This window comes from Oncorhynchus nerka, linkage group LG7 (genome assembly GCF_034236695.1).
Source record: "Oncorhynchus nerka isolate Pitt River linkage group LG7, Oner_Uvic_2.0, whole genome shotgun sequence".
Taxonomy (NCBI): Eukaryota; Metazoa; Chordata; class Actinopteri; order Salmoniformes; family Salmonidae; genus Oncorhynchus; species Oncorhynchus nerka.
In genome coordinates this window covers 53,937,544-53,958,166 of record NC_088402.1, presented here as the reverse complement: position 1 = coordinate 53,958,166, position 20,623 = coordinate 53,937,544, and the positions used below count along the sequence as shown (strand labels likewise).

The 20,623-nt window shown below is 46.2% G+C and overlaps 1 protein-coding gene across 1 annotated transcript; it reads left to right on the top strand.

The window, feature by feature from the left end:
• The first annotated feature begins 495 nt into the window (after nucleotides 1–495).
• On the top strand, nucleotides 496–19,707 carry LOC115131951 (transketolase). Its single transcript, XM_029664068.2, has 14 exons — nucleotides 496–873; nucleotides 2,804–2,921; nucleotides 3,976–4,089; nucleotides 4,843–4,940; nucleotides 11,076–11,267; nucleotides 11,376–11,494; nucleotides 12,248–12,444; nucleotides 12,620–12,784; nucleotides 13,918–14,074; nucleotides 14,691–14,821; nucleotides 15,063–15,146; nucleotides 15,282–15,375; nucleotides 17,734–17,856; nucleotides 19,158–19,707. Exons 1-14 carry the CDS (start codon nucleotides 767–769, stop codon nucleotides 19,343–19,345), a joined length of 1,887 nt encoding a protein of 628 aa, XP_029519928.1. The 5' UTR covers nucleotides 496–766; the 3' UTR covers nucleotides 19,346–19,707.
• The last annotated feature ends 916 nt before the right edge of the window (nucleotides 19,708–20,623 follow it).

Below are 20,623 nucleotides of genomic sequence, written 5' to 3'. Positions count from 1 at the left end.
AAAGACTGAAGTGAGCGAGCATGGACATATGTGGTGAGAGTTGGCCGATTTTGTTATGGTGGGTGCAGTGTAGTATGTTTGAGTGAGTCAGGTCAAAACTGAGACCATAGAGTATCATTAGCCTAGGTTAGTTAGTACAGTGTCCTTTCTGAACTCTTCCCCCATCCATCCTCAACATCCCACAGTGCAGGTGCGAGATGTTCCCCAATGCTGGATGGGGGGCACGAGTGACAAAGTTTGGGAACCCCTGTACTAATGTACCAGTGGAGACGAAATGCCTCGTATAGCTAACTACCTACAGTATATGCAATCTTGCACTTTTCCCTGATCTTTGACAGAAGTAGCAGAGAGTAGCCTACGACAGCGCATTATGCGGACGCCACCCCTGTTGTTCGGCCCTGCAGTACGAGCGACCGTGTTGGTTGACGCGGTGTGGGGACGGGGGGCGTGACAGTAGGTCCATTGCACTTGGCCTTGGCAACTCCACCTCCACCATTTCGCCCATGTGTAGCCTACTTTGTTCACTGTCACACACACGCACTCTGTGGTCGTTGAGCCCGTGTGCGGTTCTCTCTCCTTTTAGCTCTAGATTAGCCATTTTCATAGGTTTACCAACACCCCTCTCTCTGTAATTCTCTCCGACTCTATCCCCCCCGCACAACTTCAAGGCGATTTTCCTAGTCTTTACCCCGACGTTGTTCGTGTTTTTATCCCGGACAGTATTTTGCTTCGTTAAAGTGTATTTTTTTGACAGAAGTGCGCACAGATGGAGGACTATCACAAACCCGACCAGCAGACCCTGCAGACGCTTAGGAACATCGCCAACCGGCTCAGGATCAATTCTATCAAGGCTACTACTGCGGCAGGCAGTGGGTAAGCACCATGTTTTAATTCATGCTTCAAAAAGAAAAAGAAATGTGCGTAATGAGGTGTCCATGCAAGTGATAGGTTTACATGCGTAATGACCATGGCTCGGACATTGTGTGCGTATATTACGCATCGCTCCAGAAAAGGCGAATGTTCTTTAATTTTAGCTGTCCATTTGGCATTAATATTTGACATGGATGAAATTGGGTTACATGTAGATAAAATATGCAGCAATTGTGTTATGCCTTATTATGTTGTAATAGGGATCCCGAGTGGCGCAGCGGTCTAAGGCACTGCATCTCAGTGCGATGTCCGAGCCATGGGCATTACGCATGTAAACCTACAGTCCCTGGTTCGATTCCAGGCTGTATCACATCCGGCCGTGATTGGGAGGCCCATAGGGCGGCGCACAATTGGCCGGGGTAGGCCGACATTGTAAATAAAAATGTGTTCTTAACTGACCTGCCTAGTTAAATAAAGGTTAAAAAATAGACTACTCGTTGCAGGTGCATTGATACATTATTTTCGAATGTGCAGTAGCGTAACGGCAGGCCTTTTTTTAAGTCTTTGAATTCATATTTTTTTCTGGTTATGTAAGATGTGAGCGAAAATGTGATTCAATAATGAATGGGTCGTTACACGTGGTGGGGTTCGTCCGCCGCAACTAAAGGGACTGCGTTCGTGCCTGGCGCTCCAACGCGCCTGCATAAATTCAGCCTTCACCTCCCATCCTCTTCGCAGAGCGAAACGATTGGTGACGGGCTGATTTTGATGCTCGTCGGTCCACCGCGACCTGGGCAATCTCCAGCCAATGCCATCCCTTTCTATAATTATTTTTCAGGCTTGTCCTTTGTATATTTTTGGGGCACACGATATTTGGGTTGAGAGAAATGCCAGATAGCGGTAAATGTTGTTAGAACACATGTTATTTATATTTTGAGACATTAATTCATTCGATGTTCTTATTTCCTTAGGTCTGTTTATTACAGTGCAGTAAACACCTCACATAAAATATGCTATTGGAGGCATTATAACCAGGGACACAACCTTTTTTAGTAAATATTTCTAATTCCACATCGACAAATAAGGCCAAAGCAGAATTATACTTGTGTTTTTTTTTTTTGGGGGGGGGGGTTAATTTATTTGTCTTTTAGTTGATGATTTTACTTCAATACATATTTATTTTATTCATTGTCTGTTTTTAACCACCTTTCCGTTTCAGGATGATTAAAAATGATAATTATGGTGGGTACCTGGCACCTGTGCTATGGTGAAGCGTTCTAAATGGCCATGCTCTGTTTGGAATCTCATAAGTTATAGATGCTTTCAAATGGCCTTTTTATATTGTCTTTTGTTTTTGCATTTTGCTTCGAGCACAGAGTTTTGGCGACAAAACAAAAATAAAAAAATAATACAACTGTTGTACGTGTTGGGTGACTGTCTAACTGAATGTGTTGAAGAGGGTCTGCCTTATGTTACAGGCAAATAGTGGATCGATTGTCGTGAACGAGTGTCGACGCTTTATTACGAGATGACGGTTACAGTTGGTACACAGGCTAATATAGGCTTAACCCCGGCACTCAATGAAGAATGAATATCAGAGTTTAAGTCGAGGTGATCAAATGCGGCCGAAGAGGCCTTTGTTTCCTCTGATCCTCCAAACAGTGTGTGCGTGTTGCGAAGTCTCGGCTCTGACTGTCAATGTGTCTGCATGCGTGTGTCTAGTGGAAATATTGGAGGGCGACGTAGTAGTCAAAACTGATTGTAGGTCATTTAGTGTGTGTGTGTGTGTGTGTGTGTGTGTGTGTGACACTTTCCAGCTATACACTTCAGTGTGAGCTGAGCACGCGGAGGTGTGTGTGTGTTTTATTTGTGCGTGCGTGTGTCAGTCAGAGCCCCTGGTCTGACCCGTTGTCCTGTCTTCTCTGGCCTCCAGTCACCCCACATCATGCTGCAGTGTGGCAGAGATCATGTCTGTGCTCTTCTTCCACACCATGAAGTACCGCCCTGAGGAACCCCGGAACATCAACAGCGACCGCTTCGTCCTCTCCAAGGTACCACTCCCCCCCCCCCCCCCCCTCCCCTCGTTTAGACATCCCTAACCCCTTAACCTCCCTCTGGGGAAACACAGGTATCCCAGGCCCAGATAGTGGCAAAACGTGTACATGCACAGTCTGAAGGCTTCCAAAGGTACACTTTCCCGTATTCATTTGAAGTGATTTAACCTTAATGCCTCTGTGCTCAACCTGTCTAAATTCGATGTTATTGAGTCTGTGATAATGTATGACGTATGCCAAGTCCATTCTAAAGCAGTGCCTCCATGTTCACCTCTAAGGTAAGGCCTACTGTAGTAGCTAAGCTCCTCCCCTTCCGCAATGACCTCATTAGCCTAATTGGACAGATGTGGGACACTTGATCTGTCTTTCAGTCGCCCGCCTGGCCATCAGACTCCGTTTTATCAAGTTTGGCAGAGTAGATTGGCAGAGTGGTTAGAACCCTTAGCCAGCTCTGTATCAAACTCATTCCATTTCCAAAAATCAACCTGATGAATTGATGGAAAGCTGTATGTTCATAGGATTTTTCACCAGTCAGATTGCATTGTCCAGTCTGTGCTGGGAAGAGCCAGCCATATGATTTGAGAGTTTTTAAAGGCCCAATTTGTAGAGTAAGCATGTAATCTGGTGCAGGGACCTGGGCCCTTTAGGAGACCGACCGGGAGGCGGGAATGTACTCCTACTGGGTCTACTGGAATGTCATTCATTTTGGAGGTGTGGAAGGAAGAACGTTTGGGATGAGTTTCTCAATCCAAGAAATGAATGTGGTCCAGGCACCGAGTGTGATACTGTATGTGAGAGTCTAACATGGGGAATAACAGCTCGGCTGTAAAAGATGGTTGTAGTGAATAGTTGAAGTCTGTTTTACATTAACTAGGGCCCTTTGTGCGTGTTCTGTCTGCATGAGGTCATGTCTCTGTGCGACGGTAACAAAGTCGTAACTTGTATCTATCTGCGAGACTGTTCTCTCTCTCTCTCTCTCTCTCTCTCTCTCTCTCTCTCTCTCTCTCTCTCTCTCACTCTGTCCCTCCCTCTCTTTCTCTGTCTCCTCCAGGGCCATGCAGCCCCGGTGCTTTACGCGGTGTGGGCCGAGACAGGCTACCTGAAGGAGAGCGAACTGCTCAACCTCCGTAAGGTCGACTCCATCCTGGAGGGACACCCTGTGCCGGTGAGAATAGGAGCAGGAAGTGACCTGTCGATCCACACGACACGACCTTGTTTGGCCCACAAATAACCTCTGCGCTCCACTAACACAGTGAGAGTTAGCCTTTTTAAAAGCCTGGCTTATCTTTAGCCCTTTCTCGTTCACAGACCTGTTCACCCATGACAGTTTTTTTTAACCTATTTGTTAAACAGTCAAATGTATCCCCTTTTCAGAGCACTGGTATTCCCTTGTCGAAGAGAGGAAGTTTGAGCACACAATATACTGTCTATACTGTAGTGTAGACTGTATGTGCTTGTGTGACAGACAGGCTGTCCAAGGCCCCTTTTGTGTGCACGCACAGTAGCTTCCTAGTAATGCCATGCCCTGTTCACACATGCATGAGTAAGCCACTGATTCCCTCAATTAAGATTCGGTATCTCTTCATCTAATGCTTACACATTGATTTACCCTGTTGAGCTTTTAATATGACCACTGAATGAATGTGTATGTTTAGGAAATGTGTGTATGTTTGAGAGGAAGTGTGTATTTTGTGGACAGTGTGTGATTTTGACGGTAATGAGACCTGAATGTGGGTGTGTTATGACTGAGTAGGTAGTCTTTGTGTCGGATTAGTTTATGTCGGTGCAATTTAACAGCGTAGTTGATGTAATGTTTGATGACTTTGTTTAATGTGTAATGTGTGTTTGTTGGTGTAATGCATGTTTATTATGTGCTGTGATGTCTAACATTTGTGCGTGTGTGTGTGTGTGTGAACAGAAGCAGCAGTTTGTGGATGTGGCCACCGGCTCTCTTGGACAGGGTCTGGGGGCTGCCTGCGGGATGGCCTACACTGGGAAATACTTTGACAAGGCCAGGTGAGAGACCGTTCTCCCACATATACACGTCTGCACATAATATGGACTTCTGCATAGGACTCAGTGACATGCTCGACACCCCTCTAAGGTCATTCTTTAGTTGCGCGGTCATACGTTGTCTGGCTATACACGAACACACAGCGACAGACAGACCAACACACAAATAATCAGATACATAGCATAGACAAAGGGAAGTAAAGCACAAGGAAATATGTGCAATTAAATAAGTCGGATGCGCCCTACAATGAAGGTGTACTGTGATACTCGCCCGCACATAGGCATAAAGCCGTCCCGTTCATAGACAAAAGGCACGCATGGACACAACAAACACACCTATGCTCATGGTGTACACTCTCTGCGAACAACGTGACAGTCTGACATTTGACATTTCACCGCCCGCCCCTATAGAGAGTAGATGTGGGGGTGTGGGGGGTGTGGAGAGAGAGAGGCTGACCGTTTCACGGCTGAACGTGGTTTGGAAGCCAGCTTCTTCATTGTGCGCGACTAGTTCCAGAACGGCCACGTGAACACTGGGCAGACAGCCATAGACAGCGTTCCAGGCTCCACTCTCTGTATATGACAAAAGCAGATTCCCCTTTTCTATCTGAATCCATAGAAAAAGGCCAGAACAGTAGAGGGCAGCTGAGCTGTACTTTGGGGTTTAGGGATAGACTTTTGAAAAACGGTTTTTAATAGGGTTTTTGTTGTTGTGGCTCTTCCCTGGTTTCATTTTTGGACCCATGTAACAGAGCAGCCTGCCGTAGAATGTACACGCGGGGTGGGTTGGATGGGCTTTCTCTGCATTTTGTTCAGTCAATTCTTCTGCTCTAATAATCAGGGCTGCGAGAGAGCCTCCCTCTTTCTCCCTCTTTTGCTCTTCTCACTCCCTTATCTCTCTCACTACTAAACCCTTCCTTTGTTAGTTGTTTTCCATATGATGTCTATCTCTGACAAGCTACCCAAGAAAGACCTGGAAATAGCCCATATTAATATAATAGCCTTAAAAAAATAAGGGTCATGAATTCAACAACTTGCTAACGTCAGATAACGTTCATATATTAGACATTTCCGAGACTCACTTAGATAATTCCTTTGATACGGCAGTTGCAATACAAGGATATAACATCTACTGAAGAGACGGGAATGCCTATGGGGAGGTGTTGCTGTATATACTCAGGGCCATATCCCTGTAATGCTTAGAGAAGATCTCATGTCAAGTGTTATTGATGTGTTGTGGTTGCAGGTTCACCTGCCTCCTCTAAAACCTCTTCTTGTATCTAGATAATATATGTGAAATGCTAGATGGTGTATTTGATGTAAACAGAGAGGTCTCTTTTCTTGGGGACCTGCATATATTGTCTGGTTTTCATCAAGCTGTCCGCTCAAGAGGAAGCTTCTCACTTTAACCAAATATCATGTATTGATCACATTTTACGAATACTGTAGAACTTTGTTCTGAAGCTGTATCCCTATCCATTGGATGCAGTGATCGCAATATTGTGGCTACATCCAGGAAAGCCGAGGTTCCTAAAGCTGGGCCTAAAATAGTGTATGAGATCATACAAAAGATTTTGCTGTGACTCTTATGTGGATGATGTAAACAATGCATCTAGACACTGCACTTGACGGATTTATGACATAGCTTCTCCAGTTGTTAGCAGTTACTCTCTTGTCTCATCGCTACAAAGCCTGTGCTCGAACCCAGAGTCTTTGGTCGCACAGCTAGCACTGTGATGCAGTGATTGGCAATTAAATCATCCTTAAAATAATTGACAAAGTGGGCAGACTTAGGCTGGAAATGCCAACAACAAGCAGTGAGCCATCGTTCTCATGCATTAAACGAATAATGAAAAAAAACATTGTACTTTTGAATCTTGTGAAGTTAGTGTGGGAGAGGTGGAAACATGTATTGTTATCGATCAACAATGGCAAACCTCCTGGCATTGACAAATTAGATGGAAAACTACTGAGAATGGTAGCTGACTCTATAGCCACTCCTATATGTCATATCTTTCATCTGAGCCTAGAGAAAAGGGTTTGTCCTCAGGCCTGGAGGGAAGCCAAAGTCAAGAATGGTAAATCGGTCTTTACTGTTTCTAACAGCCAACCTATCAGCTTGCTTAAGCAAACTGTTGGAAAAAAATGTGTTTGACCAAATACAATGCTATTTTTCTGCAAACAAATTAGTAAGACTTTCAGCATGCTTATAGAGAAGGGCACGCAACATGTACTGCACTGACACAAATGACTGATGATTGGTTGAAATAAATATTGTGGGAGCTGTGCTGTTAGATTTCAGTAACGTCTTTGATATTATTGACCATAACCTGTTGTTGAAAAACCTCTCCCATATTGTGGAATCAGAGCTATCTATCTAATAGAACACAGAGTTTTCTTGGATGCCTCTCTGATGTTAAACATATAAAGTGTGGTGTATCGCAGGGCAGCTCTCTTGGCCCTCCACTCTTTTCTATTTTTATCAATGACCTGCCACTGGCAATTAACAAAGCCTGTTTGTCATGCATGCTGATGATTCAACCCTATACGCATGCGTCAGCAACCACAGCTAGTGAAGTTACTGCAACCCTAAACAAAGAGTTGCAGTCAATTTTAGAATGGGTGGCCAGTAATAAACCGGTCCAGAGCATCTCTAAAACTAATTGCATTGTATCTGATACAAATCATTCCCGAAGTTCTAGACCTGTGGCTGTTGAGCAAATTGAGGATACTAAATTACTTGGGTTGTAAACGGTCAGGTTCTAAACATATTGACTCAATGGTTGTAAAGATTGGGAGAGATCTGTCCGTGATGCTCTGCACCACACTCCACAAGGCAAGTCTTGATTACTGTCCAGTCATCTGGTCATGTGCTGCAAAGAATGACCTAGTTAAGCTGCAGCTGGCCCAGAATAGAGTGGCACGTTTTGCTCTTCATTGTAATCAAAGGGCTAATATCAATACTATGCATGCCAGTCTCTTGGCTAAGAGAATTGTTTGCATAGTTAACTTACACACACACACACACACGTACCCCACCAGACATGCCACCAGGGGTCTTTTCACAGCCCCCCAGGTCCAGAACAAATTCAAGGAAATGTACAGTATTATACAGAGCCATGAGTGCATGAAACTCCCTTCCATCTCATATAGCGCAAGTGAACAGCAAACCTGTTTTTTTTTTAAATAATAAAGCAACACCTCACGGGCACAACTCCTCTCCCTCATGTGACCTACTTACATATGTGTAACTGATAGATGCAAACACACACACACACTACATGTTAATGTATGTCAATTGTAAAGTATTTAGTCTGTAATGTAGTTGTTATTATGTGTCGGACCCCAGCAAGACTAGCTGTGGCCATTGGCATCGGCTAACGGGGATCCTAATGAAATCAACAACAACAAGAGAGCGTGCTCTTTCCCTCGCCTCTCGCTCGCTCTCATCCAGCCTCAACTCTGACTTGTCTGTAATGTATGATTGCTTTTGTTACAAACTCTTCCTCTTATAGTCTGTGGCCCCAAAACATACAGCCCTACATGCTTAGGCCAGTGTCACGGATGAAGGGAGTGATCCATGAATCAAATGACTGAATGTGTCAAATACACTTAGCGGGAGGGTGAGGATTAGTGAGTCAAAATGCCACATTACAGCTTTAAACCCGCACTGACAGTACCCTGTTTAATTGATTCAGCAAATGGCGTTTGAATATGATTATCCATGCTTAGCTGATCAAAGTGCAACGTAAAACAATTTGGCGCAGGTTCACAAGGGTGTGCGTGGAGACGACGTTTCCCTGTCGTTGGGCCTATGTTTGACAGAACACCCTGAGGGCGCTCGGTACAGGTTTGGACTGTGAGCTGTCAGTTTGATGTGTTCTGTTCTCACCCCTCTAATACTCTCACCTTGTACTCTCCCTGGGGCAATGCCGTGGCATTATATGAGAGAGGGGGAGCATCTCTGTCTGAAGAGATCAGCTTTAGACTAGACTGCTCGCCTCAACCAATGCATTATGGTAAAATACAATATTGGTTGATCCATAACCTGTCTAAATAGAAGGTTAAATTAAAGGTTTTAGACTGCGTAGTTATCCTGTTACACGCATGAAGGTGTATTTTAAATAGGATTATTACCTATTGTCTTTCAAAGGCTTTGTGTGTTTGAACAAGGTCTCGATCTCTGTGCTACGAGGGGCACCCAAACTCCTAACTAATCCAGGCAGTGCTTTAGAGTTTAGAGCTGCAGAAGCTCAGTAATCCCTCAGAATGTGTAGGATACACTCTCCTGTGTGTGTGTTGTCTTAAGTGCATACTTACACACACACACACACACACACACGCCGTTATGCACATTTGAAGGGTTACCTCAGTTGGGTTACCATTGTGTGTGTGTGTGTGTGACGGTTGTCTTAAGAGTATGGCTTTTGCCCCGACCTAATGCCCTGTTGGCATAGCCTTTGACAGCCAGCGATTTTATTAGGGATGGCAAAACGTTAATCTGTGAAAAGCTTTTGACTTTGTGTAAATAGCTCTCTTCCAACAGTGTCATTCCTCCAAAACAATAGAGTAGTCATTTATCCATTTATATGTTGATATCTACCTTTGTCCATGTAATTAACGAGCTACATAATCACCATTATCATCAACTCATATGTTATAACAACCAGTCAGTCAACACACTGCTATTGTATCATATACACTATATAAACAAAAGTATGTGGACACCTCTTCAAATGAGTGATTCGGCTGAAATGCTCAGCCGCAAAGTGGTAGGTCACACAAGCTCACAGAACAGGACCCTCGAGTGCTGAAGCGCACAGCGCGTAAGAATCATCTGTCCTCGGTTGCAACGCTCAATACCGAGTTCCCAACTGCCTCTGGAAGCAATGTCAGCACAAGAACCGACAGGAGCTTCATGAAATGGGTTTCCATGGCTGAGCAGCTGCACACAAGCCTAAGATCACCATGCGCAAATCCAAGCGTTGGCTTGAGTGGTGTAAAGCTCGCCGCCATTGGACTCTGGAGCAGGGGAAAAGTGTTCTCTGGAGTGATGAATCACGCTTCACCATCTGACAGTCCAACTGATAAATCTTAACGCTACAGCATACACTAGAGTCTAGTGACTAGACGATTCTGTGCTTCCAAATTTGTGGCAACTGTTTGGGGAAGTCCCTTTCCTGTTTCAGCATGACGATGCACCCATGCACAAAGCGAGGTCCATACAGAAATGGTTTGTCGAGATCGCTGTGGAAGAACTTGACTGGCATGCACTGAGTCCTGACCTCAACCCCATCGAACACCTTTGGGATGAATTGGAATGCCGACTACAAGCCAGGCCTAGTTGCCCAACATCAGTTTCTTCCCTGAAGAGTGGAGTCTGTTTATAGTAGCAAATGAGGGGACCAACTCCATATTATTGCCCATGATTCTGGAAATAGATGTTCGACGAGCAAGTGTCCACATACTTTTGGTAATGTTTAGTGTACCATCATGTAAGCCTATTAGATTGTGTTGATTTAAATTGCATTGCAGCTCAGAGGTTTAACCAGTGTGTTGGTGCAGGGATGGGCTTTCTGTCTGTCTGTGAGTCGTGAGAGGTGCTGCAGCTCCCCTGACTAACTGAGAGTAACCGGGAGGGAGGATGTTAAACGGTATCTGGTCCAGGTGTCTGTGGCTCCCTCTCTGGGCTCCGGAATGCTATCCGGTTCGGAATGCGTGCCGTAATGCGTCGTGTCTCGGCCGATCTTCTCGCTTTAATGAGAATGTGTCTATTTGACTGGAAAGCTGTCAGGCCCTGTTAACCATGCAGGGTGATGGGAGCTCCGAGAGGGTTTCAACTGTTCCTGTTCGCTCTGTATTCGGGGAGGGCGGTTGAGGGGCGGCCTCATTTCGAAGATGAAGGGTGGGGGTTGTGTGGACAAATATCTGCCGGAAGGGAAGGAGATGTTGAGGGAAAGTGTTATAGTTCTGCACCTTTTTGTGATGCATTTCATCCCTTAGTCAATCAAGTGGTAATCAATTGAAAATTGTGGATTGGTCATATTACTCTACATGTTTATTAGTGTTTATTTATTACAAAAGCTTTACTGCTGTGATCTTGCGTCTAATTCTGTCTGTCTGTCTGTCTGTCCGTAGCTACAGTGTGTACTGCCTGCTGGGTGATGGGGAGATGTCTGAGGGCTCGGTGTGGGAGGCCATGGCCTTCGCCTCTTACTACCAGCTGGACAACCTGGTGGCCATCCTGGACATCAACCGTCTGGGACAGAGTGACCCGGCTCCCCTGCAGCACCATGTGGAGAAATACCAGAAACGCTGCGAAGCCTTCGGGTGAGTGCTGGGAGAAAGGCTGTCCTAGAAAATGTGTGGCCTAGAGACCGTGAAAGTGGGCCTGAGAATGTAAATGACTCCCACCCTGGTGTGTGTATGTGTTTGTAGGTGGAATGCCGTCATTGTGGACGGACACAGTGTGGACGAGCTGACTAAGGTTCTGAGCCAACCCCGTCACCAGCCCACCGCCATCGTAGCCAAAACCATCAAGGGCAAGGGAATCCCAGGTACACACTCCCCAACAGTAATACAGCTCAACAGAAACTGAATCCCATGCGCCCCTATAGGTAGTAGTACAGACGGGTTCACCCAGAGACTAACCAAACCCTAATAGAGAGATGGAAACCCTGCTATAGCAGCACTACCTTTTCCTGAAATATACTATCACTGCTTGATTGGGACACTGACAGACTCCCCTCTATTCATTCACATTCCAAAATATCTGTGGTGCTCCGGCTGCTGCTTTGTAATCAATACATACTATCAAACCCCGCTATTCCTAAAAATCAAAAAGGCATAATCTGTGCCTGTCCCTTAAAAGACATAAAGTTATGTCTGATGGACCTGAATAAGCCCTCCCTGTCTCCTCTCAGGGGCACCTAAACCTGTGGTAATCTGGGCAGTGCTTTAGAGATGTAGCTGCAGCAGCCTGTTAATCCCTCCGCATGTGTAGGACACACTCAGATCACTGGCCTTTGTCTGGTTGTTGTCATGAGAGTAGGGCTTTTGATGTGGAGCCCTGACCTATGGAATTGTCTTTTGATGGCCACTCATGTGTAAGGCTTTGTGATGAGAGGGGGGGTGGGGGGAGGGGGCGTTGAGGAATACGTCATTTACGACCATTCGGTGCTGGTATCGTCAAACGGATATATAAAATGAGCAGATTGCCCACCAATCGATGCACTGCTTATATAAATACTAAAGCCGTATTTGCTGTGCGTGTGTGTGTGTGTTTTCCGTGTTCTCTGTGTGTGTTATAGCTGCGGAGGACAAGATGGGCTGGCATGGGAAGCCCCTGCCCAAGGAGATGGCTGAGGGGGTGCTGAAGGACATCCAGGCGCGCATCATGAACAGTAATAAGCGCCTGTACCCCGCTACGCCCACTGAGGACGCCCCGCCCGTCAGCCTGCGCAACGTTCGCATGCCCAGCGCACCCAGCTACAAACTCGGAGAGAAGGTGCGTGTACTTGAGAGGGAGCAAGAGCGTTTGAGAGAGAGAGAGAGAAGCTTTAAGTCCTGGAACAAGGCACGGGCACTATCTTGACTTATGGTGATGGACGGCTACACTGACCTGTAAAAAAAAAAAAAAAATGTTTTAAATGAACTAACCCATTGGTTGTGTTTGGCTCCAGATTGCCACGCGGAAGGCCTATGGCATGGCTCTGGCTAAGCTAGGCCGCTACAACGAGCATGTGGTGGCTCTGGATGGCGACACCAAGAACTCCACCTTCTCTGAGCTCTTTAAGAACGAGCACCCCGAACGCTACGTCGAGTGCTACATTGCCGAGCAGAACATGGTAAGCTTAGCCGACACTCAATGCCACATATCTGACCCAATTCTAGGTCTAGTAGGCTGGACTGAAGTGTACTGCTCACAAAATCTTCATAAGAGACAGTTATCGTCTCTCCCAAGAAAGTTAAAAAATGTTTTTAAAAAACTAACAATGATAAGCTGTTATTGATAGCACTATGTGACGTCAACCCAAAATGACTATCAAAGTTCCATCCAGACCATTCGTACTGTAGGCCTGCATGTCTTTGTATTCTGCTTCTTTTCACCCGCGTGTGAATTATTCACCTCTGACATTCAGAGTGCCACACCCACACTTCTAGGGCCTGGATCCATCTACCTGGTTGGCTAAGAGACCTATTAATTCGTAATGTCTCAGCATGATTCCAGTGGCAGTTCCTTCAGAGGCATCACTGACAGGTGTAATGGAGCTGTATTGTGGCCTGTGACTCGTTGTGACTCCCACACACAATAGAGAAGTAAAATATAGATCAGATCAGTTATTTAGATGAATTCTTTACCTTGGCCGTGCTGTCACATCAAATATTATTAAGGGATTGGAACATTTTAATGCTTTGCTGGATTTCTAAGTATCCTGTTGTTTGTCCCTGACAACGATAATGCTCTATGCTAGCTGACGACACCAATGCTCTATGCTAGCTGACGACACTAATGCTCTATGCTAGCTGACGACACTAATGCTCTATGCTAGCTGACGACACTAATGCTCTATGCTAGCTGACGACACTAATGCTCTATGCTAGCTGACGACACTAATGCTCTATGCTAGCTGACGACACTTTGCTTTGCTGTACCTAATGTACATGGCATTTGTTTAAACCACCAATGCATTGTATTTTCGTGAGTAAAAGCTCTCACTGACCATGTCTCACACAGGCCCCATTCCCTTAGCAAGGCCTCATGGGGAACAGAATGGGATTTCTCAGGACTAACAGGAAATGAAATGGGACAAACAGAACATTTCCCCCAGTATGAATTGAAAGATGCTGGCTCCCTTCTTATGTGTCTAAAGATTGACGTGAGGCACTTTGGGCAGACTGTGAGAACACAAATTGCTCGGGCTTCTATCTGGTCTTTGTAATCATGAACACCGCTTTCCTCCCTCTCCTCCTCTGTCAGGTGAGCATTGCGGTGGGCTGTGCCACGCGGGACCGCAACGTGGTGTTCGCCAGCACCTTCGCCACCTTCTTCACGCGTGCCTACGACCAGCTTCGCATGGCCGCCATCTCCGAGAGCAACATCAACCTGTGTGGCTCCCACTGCGGCGTGTCCATCGGTCAGTCCGCCCACTGACCTTTGACCCCCCCCCCCCCCCTAGTGAACTGTCTGTGTAGTGACCCCTGTGACTTCCTCACTGTGACCCTGACGTAGCTCTCAGCACTTGTTCCTCTGGGACTGATTCAGCCCACTGCAGAAGACTTGGCTTACTGTCACACAGTGCTAACACCGTGCTTCCCCTAAAACTGTTTAGGTGGAGAGGGCCTTTGGCTTCAGTTGGTTTCGATCAAACATTTTGGTAACAATCCTGCAGTGGGTTGAATCGTTCCCTCGTTGTTGACCTCGCGTCGTATAATCCTGTATTATTTCCTGAATCCTGAACTTTGCTTTTGTTTCTTCACATCTTCCTTCCATCTATTAATGTATCAGTGTGGCACCGGCCAGCACTCGTTCCCTCCCTCCCCCCCTCTCTCTCTGTGTCACGGAAGTGGTGGTGGCGGGGCGGCCAGGCTTCCTTTTGGTTCCTCAGGTACATTGCATGCCCACGCCGACTCGCCCCACTGAACGCATGCCTGCCCTGTAGCTTTCACTTTCAGCAGCCCCAAACACGCCAAGTGTTGTTCTGTCTGACTTGCGCGCGCGTGTATGTGTGTGTGTACGTGCGTGTGTTCTAGGAGAGGATGGTCCTTCTCAGATGGGCCTCGAAGACATTGCCATGTTCAGAGCCATTCCCACGGCAACCATTTTCTACCCTAGCGACGGCGTGTCCACTGAGAAAGCTGTGGAGCTGGCCGCCAACACGAAGGTACTCAGAACCCTCTCTATCACATCTGCCTCTTGCTTTGCGCTCACTCTGCAATATGGTGGTAGGCCGTCATTGTCGATAAGAATTTCTTAACTGCCTAGTCAAATGAAGGTTAAATGAACCAAATATATTGTGTTCACACAGCTGCTGAGTGTGACTCTTGTTTTAATAAAGCGGTCTGATAAATGACAAGGTAATGAAAGTCCAGAGGCGGATTTGACATGTTTCATCTGTGCTCCAGGGTGTGTGTTTCATCAGAACCAGTCGCCCAGAGAACACCGTTCTTTACAACAGCAACGAGGACTTTCACGTGGGACAGGCGAAGGTATGGAGTCCAATGATGTTTTTGTTTTTTTACTGCACTGCCCCTTTAAAGACTTACAACTGACTTACATGCTTGCGACATTATTTGAATTGAAACATGCCTAGATAATAGAAACCTCCATCCCTTGTCCACCAGGTTGTGTACAAGACCAGCGATGATCATGTGACGGTGATCGGAGCGGGCGTGACCCTTCATGAGGCACTGGCAGCTGCTGAAATGCTAAAGAAGGGTACAGAACCGGAATTTTGGAAAGTTACATAGATCTGTCACAGTAACTCGGTCTATATTCTACATTTGCTGTCAGTAAATGTGCTCTTTACCAAGGCGCTGATGGCATCAACGTCTTCTGAGTGACATATGCACGCACACATACTGACACTTTGTTGTGAGATTGGTCCCATTAAGGCATTGGACCGTTCATCATGATCTGGAGCAGGGATGGGCAACTGGCGGCCCGCCCCCCTTTTGAAGGCTCTCAGATGGAGATATATACTGTGCATTCAGAAAGTATTCAGACCCCTTGACTTTTTCCACATTTTGTTACGTTATAGCCTTATTCTACACACAATACCCCATAATGACAAAGCAAAAACAGGTTTTTATAATTTTTTGCAAATGCATATTACAAAACTTTTTTTACATAAGTATTGAGACGCTAGTTTTTTTCCCTCATCAATCTACACATACCACATAATTTTTTGCAAATTTAAAACTGAAATATCACATTTACATAAGTATTCAGACCCTTTACTCAGTATTTTGTTGAAGCACCTTTGGCAGTGATTACAGCCTCGAGTCTTCTTGGGTATGACGCTACAAGCTTGACACACCTGTATTTGGGGAGTTTCTCCCATTCTTCTCTGCAGATCCTCTCAAGCTTTGTCAGGTTGGATGGGGAGTATTGCTGCATACCTATTTTCAGGTCTCTCCAGAGATGTCAAATCAAAATCAAATGTTATCGTCACATACGCGTGTTTAGCAGATGTTATTGCGGGTGTAGCGAAACGCTTGTTTGACCAGGTTCAAGTCCGGGCTCTGGCTGGGCCACTCAAGTACATTCAGAGTATTGTCCCGAAGCCACTCCAGCGTTGTCCTGTTGGAAGGTGATCCTTCGCCCCAGTCTGAGGTCCTGAGCTCTCTGGAGCAGGTTTTCTTCAAGGATCTCTCTGTACTTTGCTCTGTTCATCTTTGCCTTGACACTGACTAGTTTCCCAGTCCCTGCCACTGAAAAACATCCACACAGCATGATGCTGACACCACCATGCTTCACAGTAGAGATGGTGCCAGGTTTCCTCCAGACGTAACGCTTGGCATTCAGGCCAAAATATTTCAATCTTGGTTTCTCATGGTCTGAGAGTTCTTTAGGTACCTTTTGGCAAACTCCAAGCAGGCTGTCATGCGCCTTTTACTGAGGAGTGGCTTCTGTCTGGCCACTCTACCATAAAGGCCCGATTGATGGAGTGCTACAGAGATGGTTGTCCTTCTGGAAGGTTCTCCATCTCCACAGAGGAACTCTGGATCTCTGTCAGAGTGACCACTGGGTTCTTGGTCACCTCCATGACCAAGGCCCTTCTCCCCCGATTGCTCAGTTTGGCTGGGCGGCCAGCTCTAAGAAGTCTTGGTGGTTCCAAACTCCTTCCATTTAAAAAAGATGGAGGCCACTGTGTTCTTGGGGACCTTCAATGCTGCAGGAATTTTTTGGTACCCTTCCCCAGATCTGTGCCTCGACACAATGCTGTTTCAGAGCTCTACGGACAATTCCTTCGACCTCATGGCTTGGTTTTTGCTCTGACATGCACGATGATCAATGAGTTCAATTTCGAGTATCATAGCAAAGGGTCTGAATATTTGTGAAAATAAGGTGTTTTTTTATTTTTATACATTTGCAAACTTTTCTAAACCTGTTTTCGCTTTGTCATTATGGGGTATTGTGTGGTAGATTGATGAGGATTTTTTATTTATTTAATCCATTTTAGAATACGGCTGTAACGTAACAAAATGTGGAATAAGTCAAGTGGTCTGAGTACTTTTTTAGCTATCTAAACTTGTTATCATGGTCAATTTACCTGCTGGGAGGCCCCCATTTGATTTTGTTTTGTTCTCTCCACCCTATGGCAAAATGTGTAGATTTTCAGCAAACTTGCTTTAAAACGGCAACATTTTCTGGACACCCTATGGCAAAATGTGGAGATTTGCACAAAATTAACTCTAAAACGTTTATTTTTATCTCCACTGTCGAGAGCGGGGTCAGTAAAATATTTTGCTCGCAATGGGGGGTTGTGTATATGGATGTGAGTACGCAGACCTGCAAGCAACTGCGGCCCCTCATGATGAGTTCAGATTTTTTGATGTCCCCCACCCCCGTGAAAGTTGTCCATCCCTGATCTGGAGTATATGCCAACTGTATTGGCACTCTTTTAATACGCATTTACACCCCAACATCCGAGTCAGAGTGCTCCGGCATTGACAAATGTCGGGATATCTCTCTACTCTTTCTTGTATTGGTTAAGAGGAATTACGATTTCACATTGACTGAGTCCTGTTAGCCATTTTCTGTGGCTCATTGCATGATCTTGTGTTTTGTCAGAGAGGATCAACATTCGAGTGATTGACCCTTTCACCATCAAGCCTCTGGACTCCAAGACCATCGTTGAGCATGCCAAGGCCACCAGGGGACGCATCATCACAGTGGAGGACCACTACTACGAGGGTGGGTACTCTGCGCGCACACAGGCTGCCTTCTGAACTCCGGTTATTTCATTCCAGTGGCGTATGTGGCGGAGTGCCTCTGAGGTATGTAGTAATAGATATAACATTATGGAGTTGCCAGGCATTCCTATGATTTGTGGTTAACGCGCTCTGATATTGAGAAGTGACATGGCTGCAGTATTTGAGCATGTGGAGGAGGAGGAGAGACTAGCGTCCCTCAGTGTTTTTCCACTTCAGCTCTGCTCTGGCCTTTGGGCTTTCACTGACCTAGAAAACAGGAAGGGGGGGGGGGGGGGGACGACGACACATGTCCAAAAGTGTGTATGTGTGGTTTTATTTTGGCACAGTTGCCTTATTTGTCCCTTGGGATTTATACAGTCCGTTGATGGAACTAAACAAAGAAAGGAATGAGCACAGCCATGCCACAGTCAGCATCTTAACATTAACTAACCCCCCCAACCTCCCGAGTGGTGCATCGGTCTAAAGCACTGCATCACAGCATCTACAGACACCCTGGTTCGATTCCAGGCTGTATCACAACTGGCCGTGATTGGGAGGCCCAGCGTTGTCCGGGTTTGGCCGGTGCAGACCAAACCCTAACTAGGCAAGTCAGTTCTTAACTGACTACCAATCCCCACCCCCATCTATACATGAGCATGAATAGTGTATTGTGACAGGTGAGCATGCAAGGGCGAGGTGGGGGGACGGGGGTGGGCCTCCACTCAGAGCCACAGGGGGTGGGCCTCCACTCAGAGCCACAGGGGGTGGGAGGACCATGTGTGAGGGAGAGGAAGGGGAGGCTGTGTTTGGGGTGTTAGCGGGGCTGTACGGAGAGACCCAGACCTCAAGAACCCCCATAGTGCAGACGGCTACTACAGTAAAGTGGTAGAACGCCCTCTCTCACCCCCCGGCCCCCCTTCGCCACCCCCGGCCTGATTGTCTGTCAATGAGTGGGTGGTGGCAAGGCCTGTCAGGGAGGCTCAGGTCCTAGAGCTGCTCAGTGGGCTGTTGAGGTGTCAGTGATACAGGGTTAGTGGATTGGAAGACAAAATCGATGTATAGATTGGACTGACTGGCCAGCTACTGTACATGCTGTACAGCAGGGTTTCACTGCACAAAGACAGACCACTCAGCAAGATGGACACAAAGGAGTTTGAGAAGGATGTAAGATGTAGTCTTAGCACTTAACACATTTGTCCTATGAAGACCCAGAAATTAGTGCTCCCTAGTCTTACACTTTGTGACAAATGTTATGGCTACCATATAAATGTGATTGACTGACATGTGGTTGTAATTATTTAGGGGGCCTGGGAGAGGCCGTGTGTTCAGCTGTGGTAAATGAGACGGGCTTCAATGTGCACCGTATGGCCGTGGCCCACGTTCCCCGTAGCGGCAAACCCACTGAGCTCCTCAAGATCTTCGGCATCGACCGCGACGCCATCGTGCAGGCCGTCCGCAAGATGCTCAGCAGCTCCGCCAACGCCAAGTAGACCACTACCGCTGCCACGGCACCATTGTCATGGAAACCTCAACAGGGAAGCACTTCTGGCCACACCCGCTCTCCCTCTCTGAGAATAAGAAGTATGAATCAAATAATAATAACTGTCAATGTGGTTTTGAACCTTGACCCCTTTTAAGTTCAGTACCCCCACTCCACCCCATCCCAGAGAAAGTAATGAGTACTGCTGTCATCTAAGTAAGCAGTGAATGGTTTTTTGTTGTCATTTTTGTCCCCCCCCCAAAAAAAATCCACATTCGACACACCCCGTGTGTGGACATGGGTCTGGTGTAGAGCACTGTTTTTAGCCCCTCCTGACGGGGACTTCACACCAATAAAGGAATGGTTTCTTCACATCCCTTGTCTGTTTTTTTCATGTCTTGTTCTTGCAGGATGTCATGTCCATAATCAAATACCGTCATGCACATTCATTCACACACACACACACACACACACACACACACACACGCACACCTACAGAGCATAGCCTACATGGCAACACACACATCGACTTGAGCCACACCTGATTCATTCTGGTGCAGTGTGACTGCTAAGAGTTTGGACCATGGGGCCCTGTCTGCATTGAGAGCTGAACATACAAGCACATAACCACCATGTGCTGTGCATATTTCATGTGTGTTCAATAATTGAAAAGCCTATTGAAAGATTCAAGACCCCTGCATTGTGTGCAGACAGAGATGCTCTTTAAACATCGGGGTCATCCATCAAGATGAGAGACGGTAGACTAGTGATTGCACAGAAACCCACCACAGGAATCTGATACAAACTGCATATACGGCTGCTTTCCCTCTAGCCTGAAGACATCTGAGCGGGAGAATATAGGCTAACGCATTTTGAGATGCTGAAGCAGGCTAATCTCTGTCCCTTGGTGAGAGACAGTGTAGTTTAACAGGAGGTGATATTCCATGGTACTCACCGTATTCAAGCCTAGGGTGGGTTTCCTCCATAGGTTAGTGCATGTGATACTGTAACTCAGTGGTTCCCAAAGATTATAATTTTTATTTTATTTTTATGAACTCAGTCCGGCTTTCAATTTACTCTTGAAAGTTGTAATAATGGAATGCACTAGTAGAATCCTCTCGTCATGTCAGTCATTGCATTGTCAGAAATGCCCAGCTCAACTAGCCCACGTCAGCTAACATTTTTAAACTTGTTTTTTTAGGCCATAGAAATAGACGTGGCGCGCACGGGGGGCGCAAGATGTTCCCAAATGCTGGATAAGGGGTCTGTTAAAAAGTTTGGGAACCCC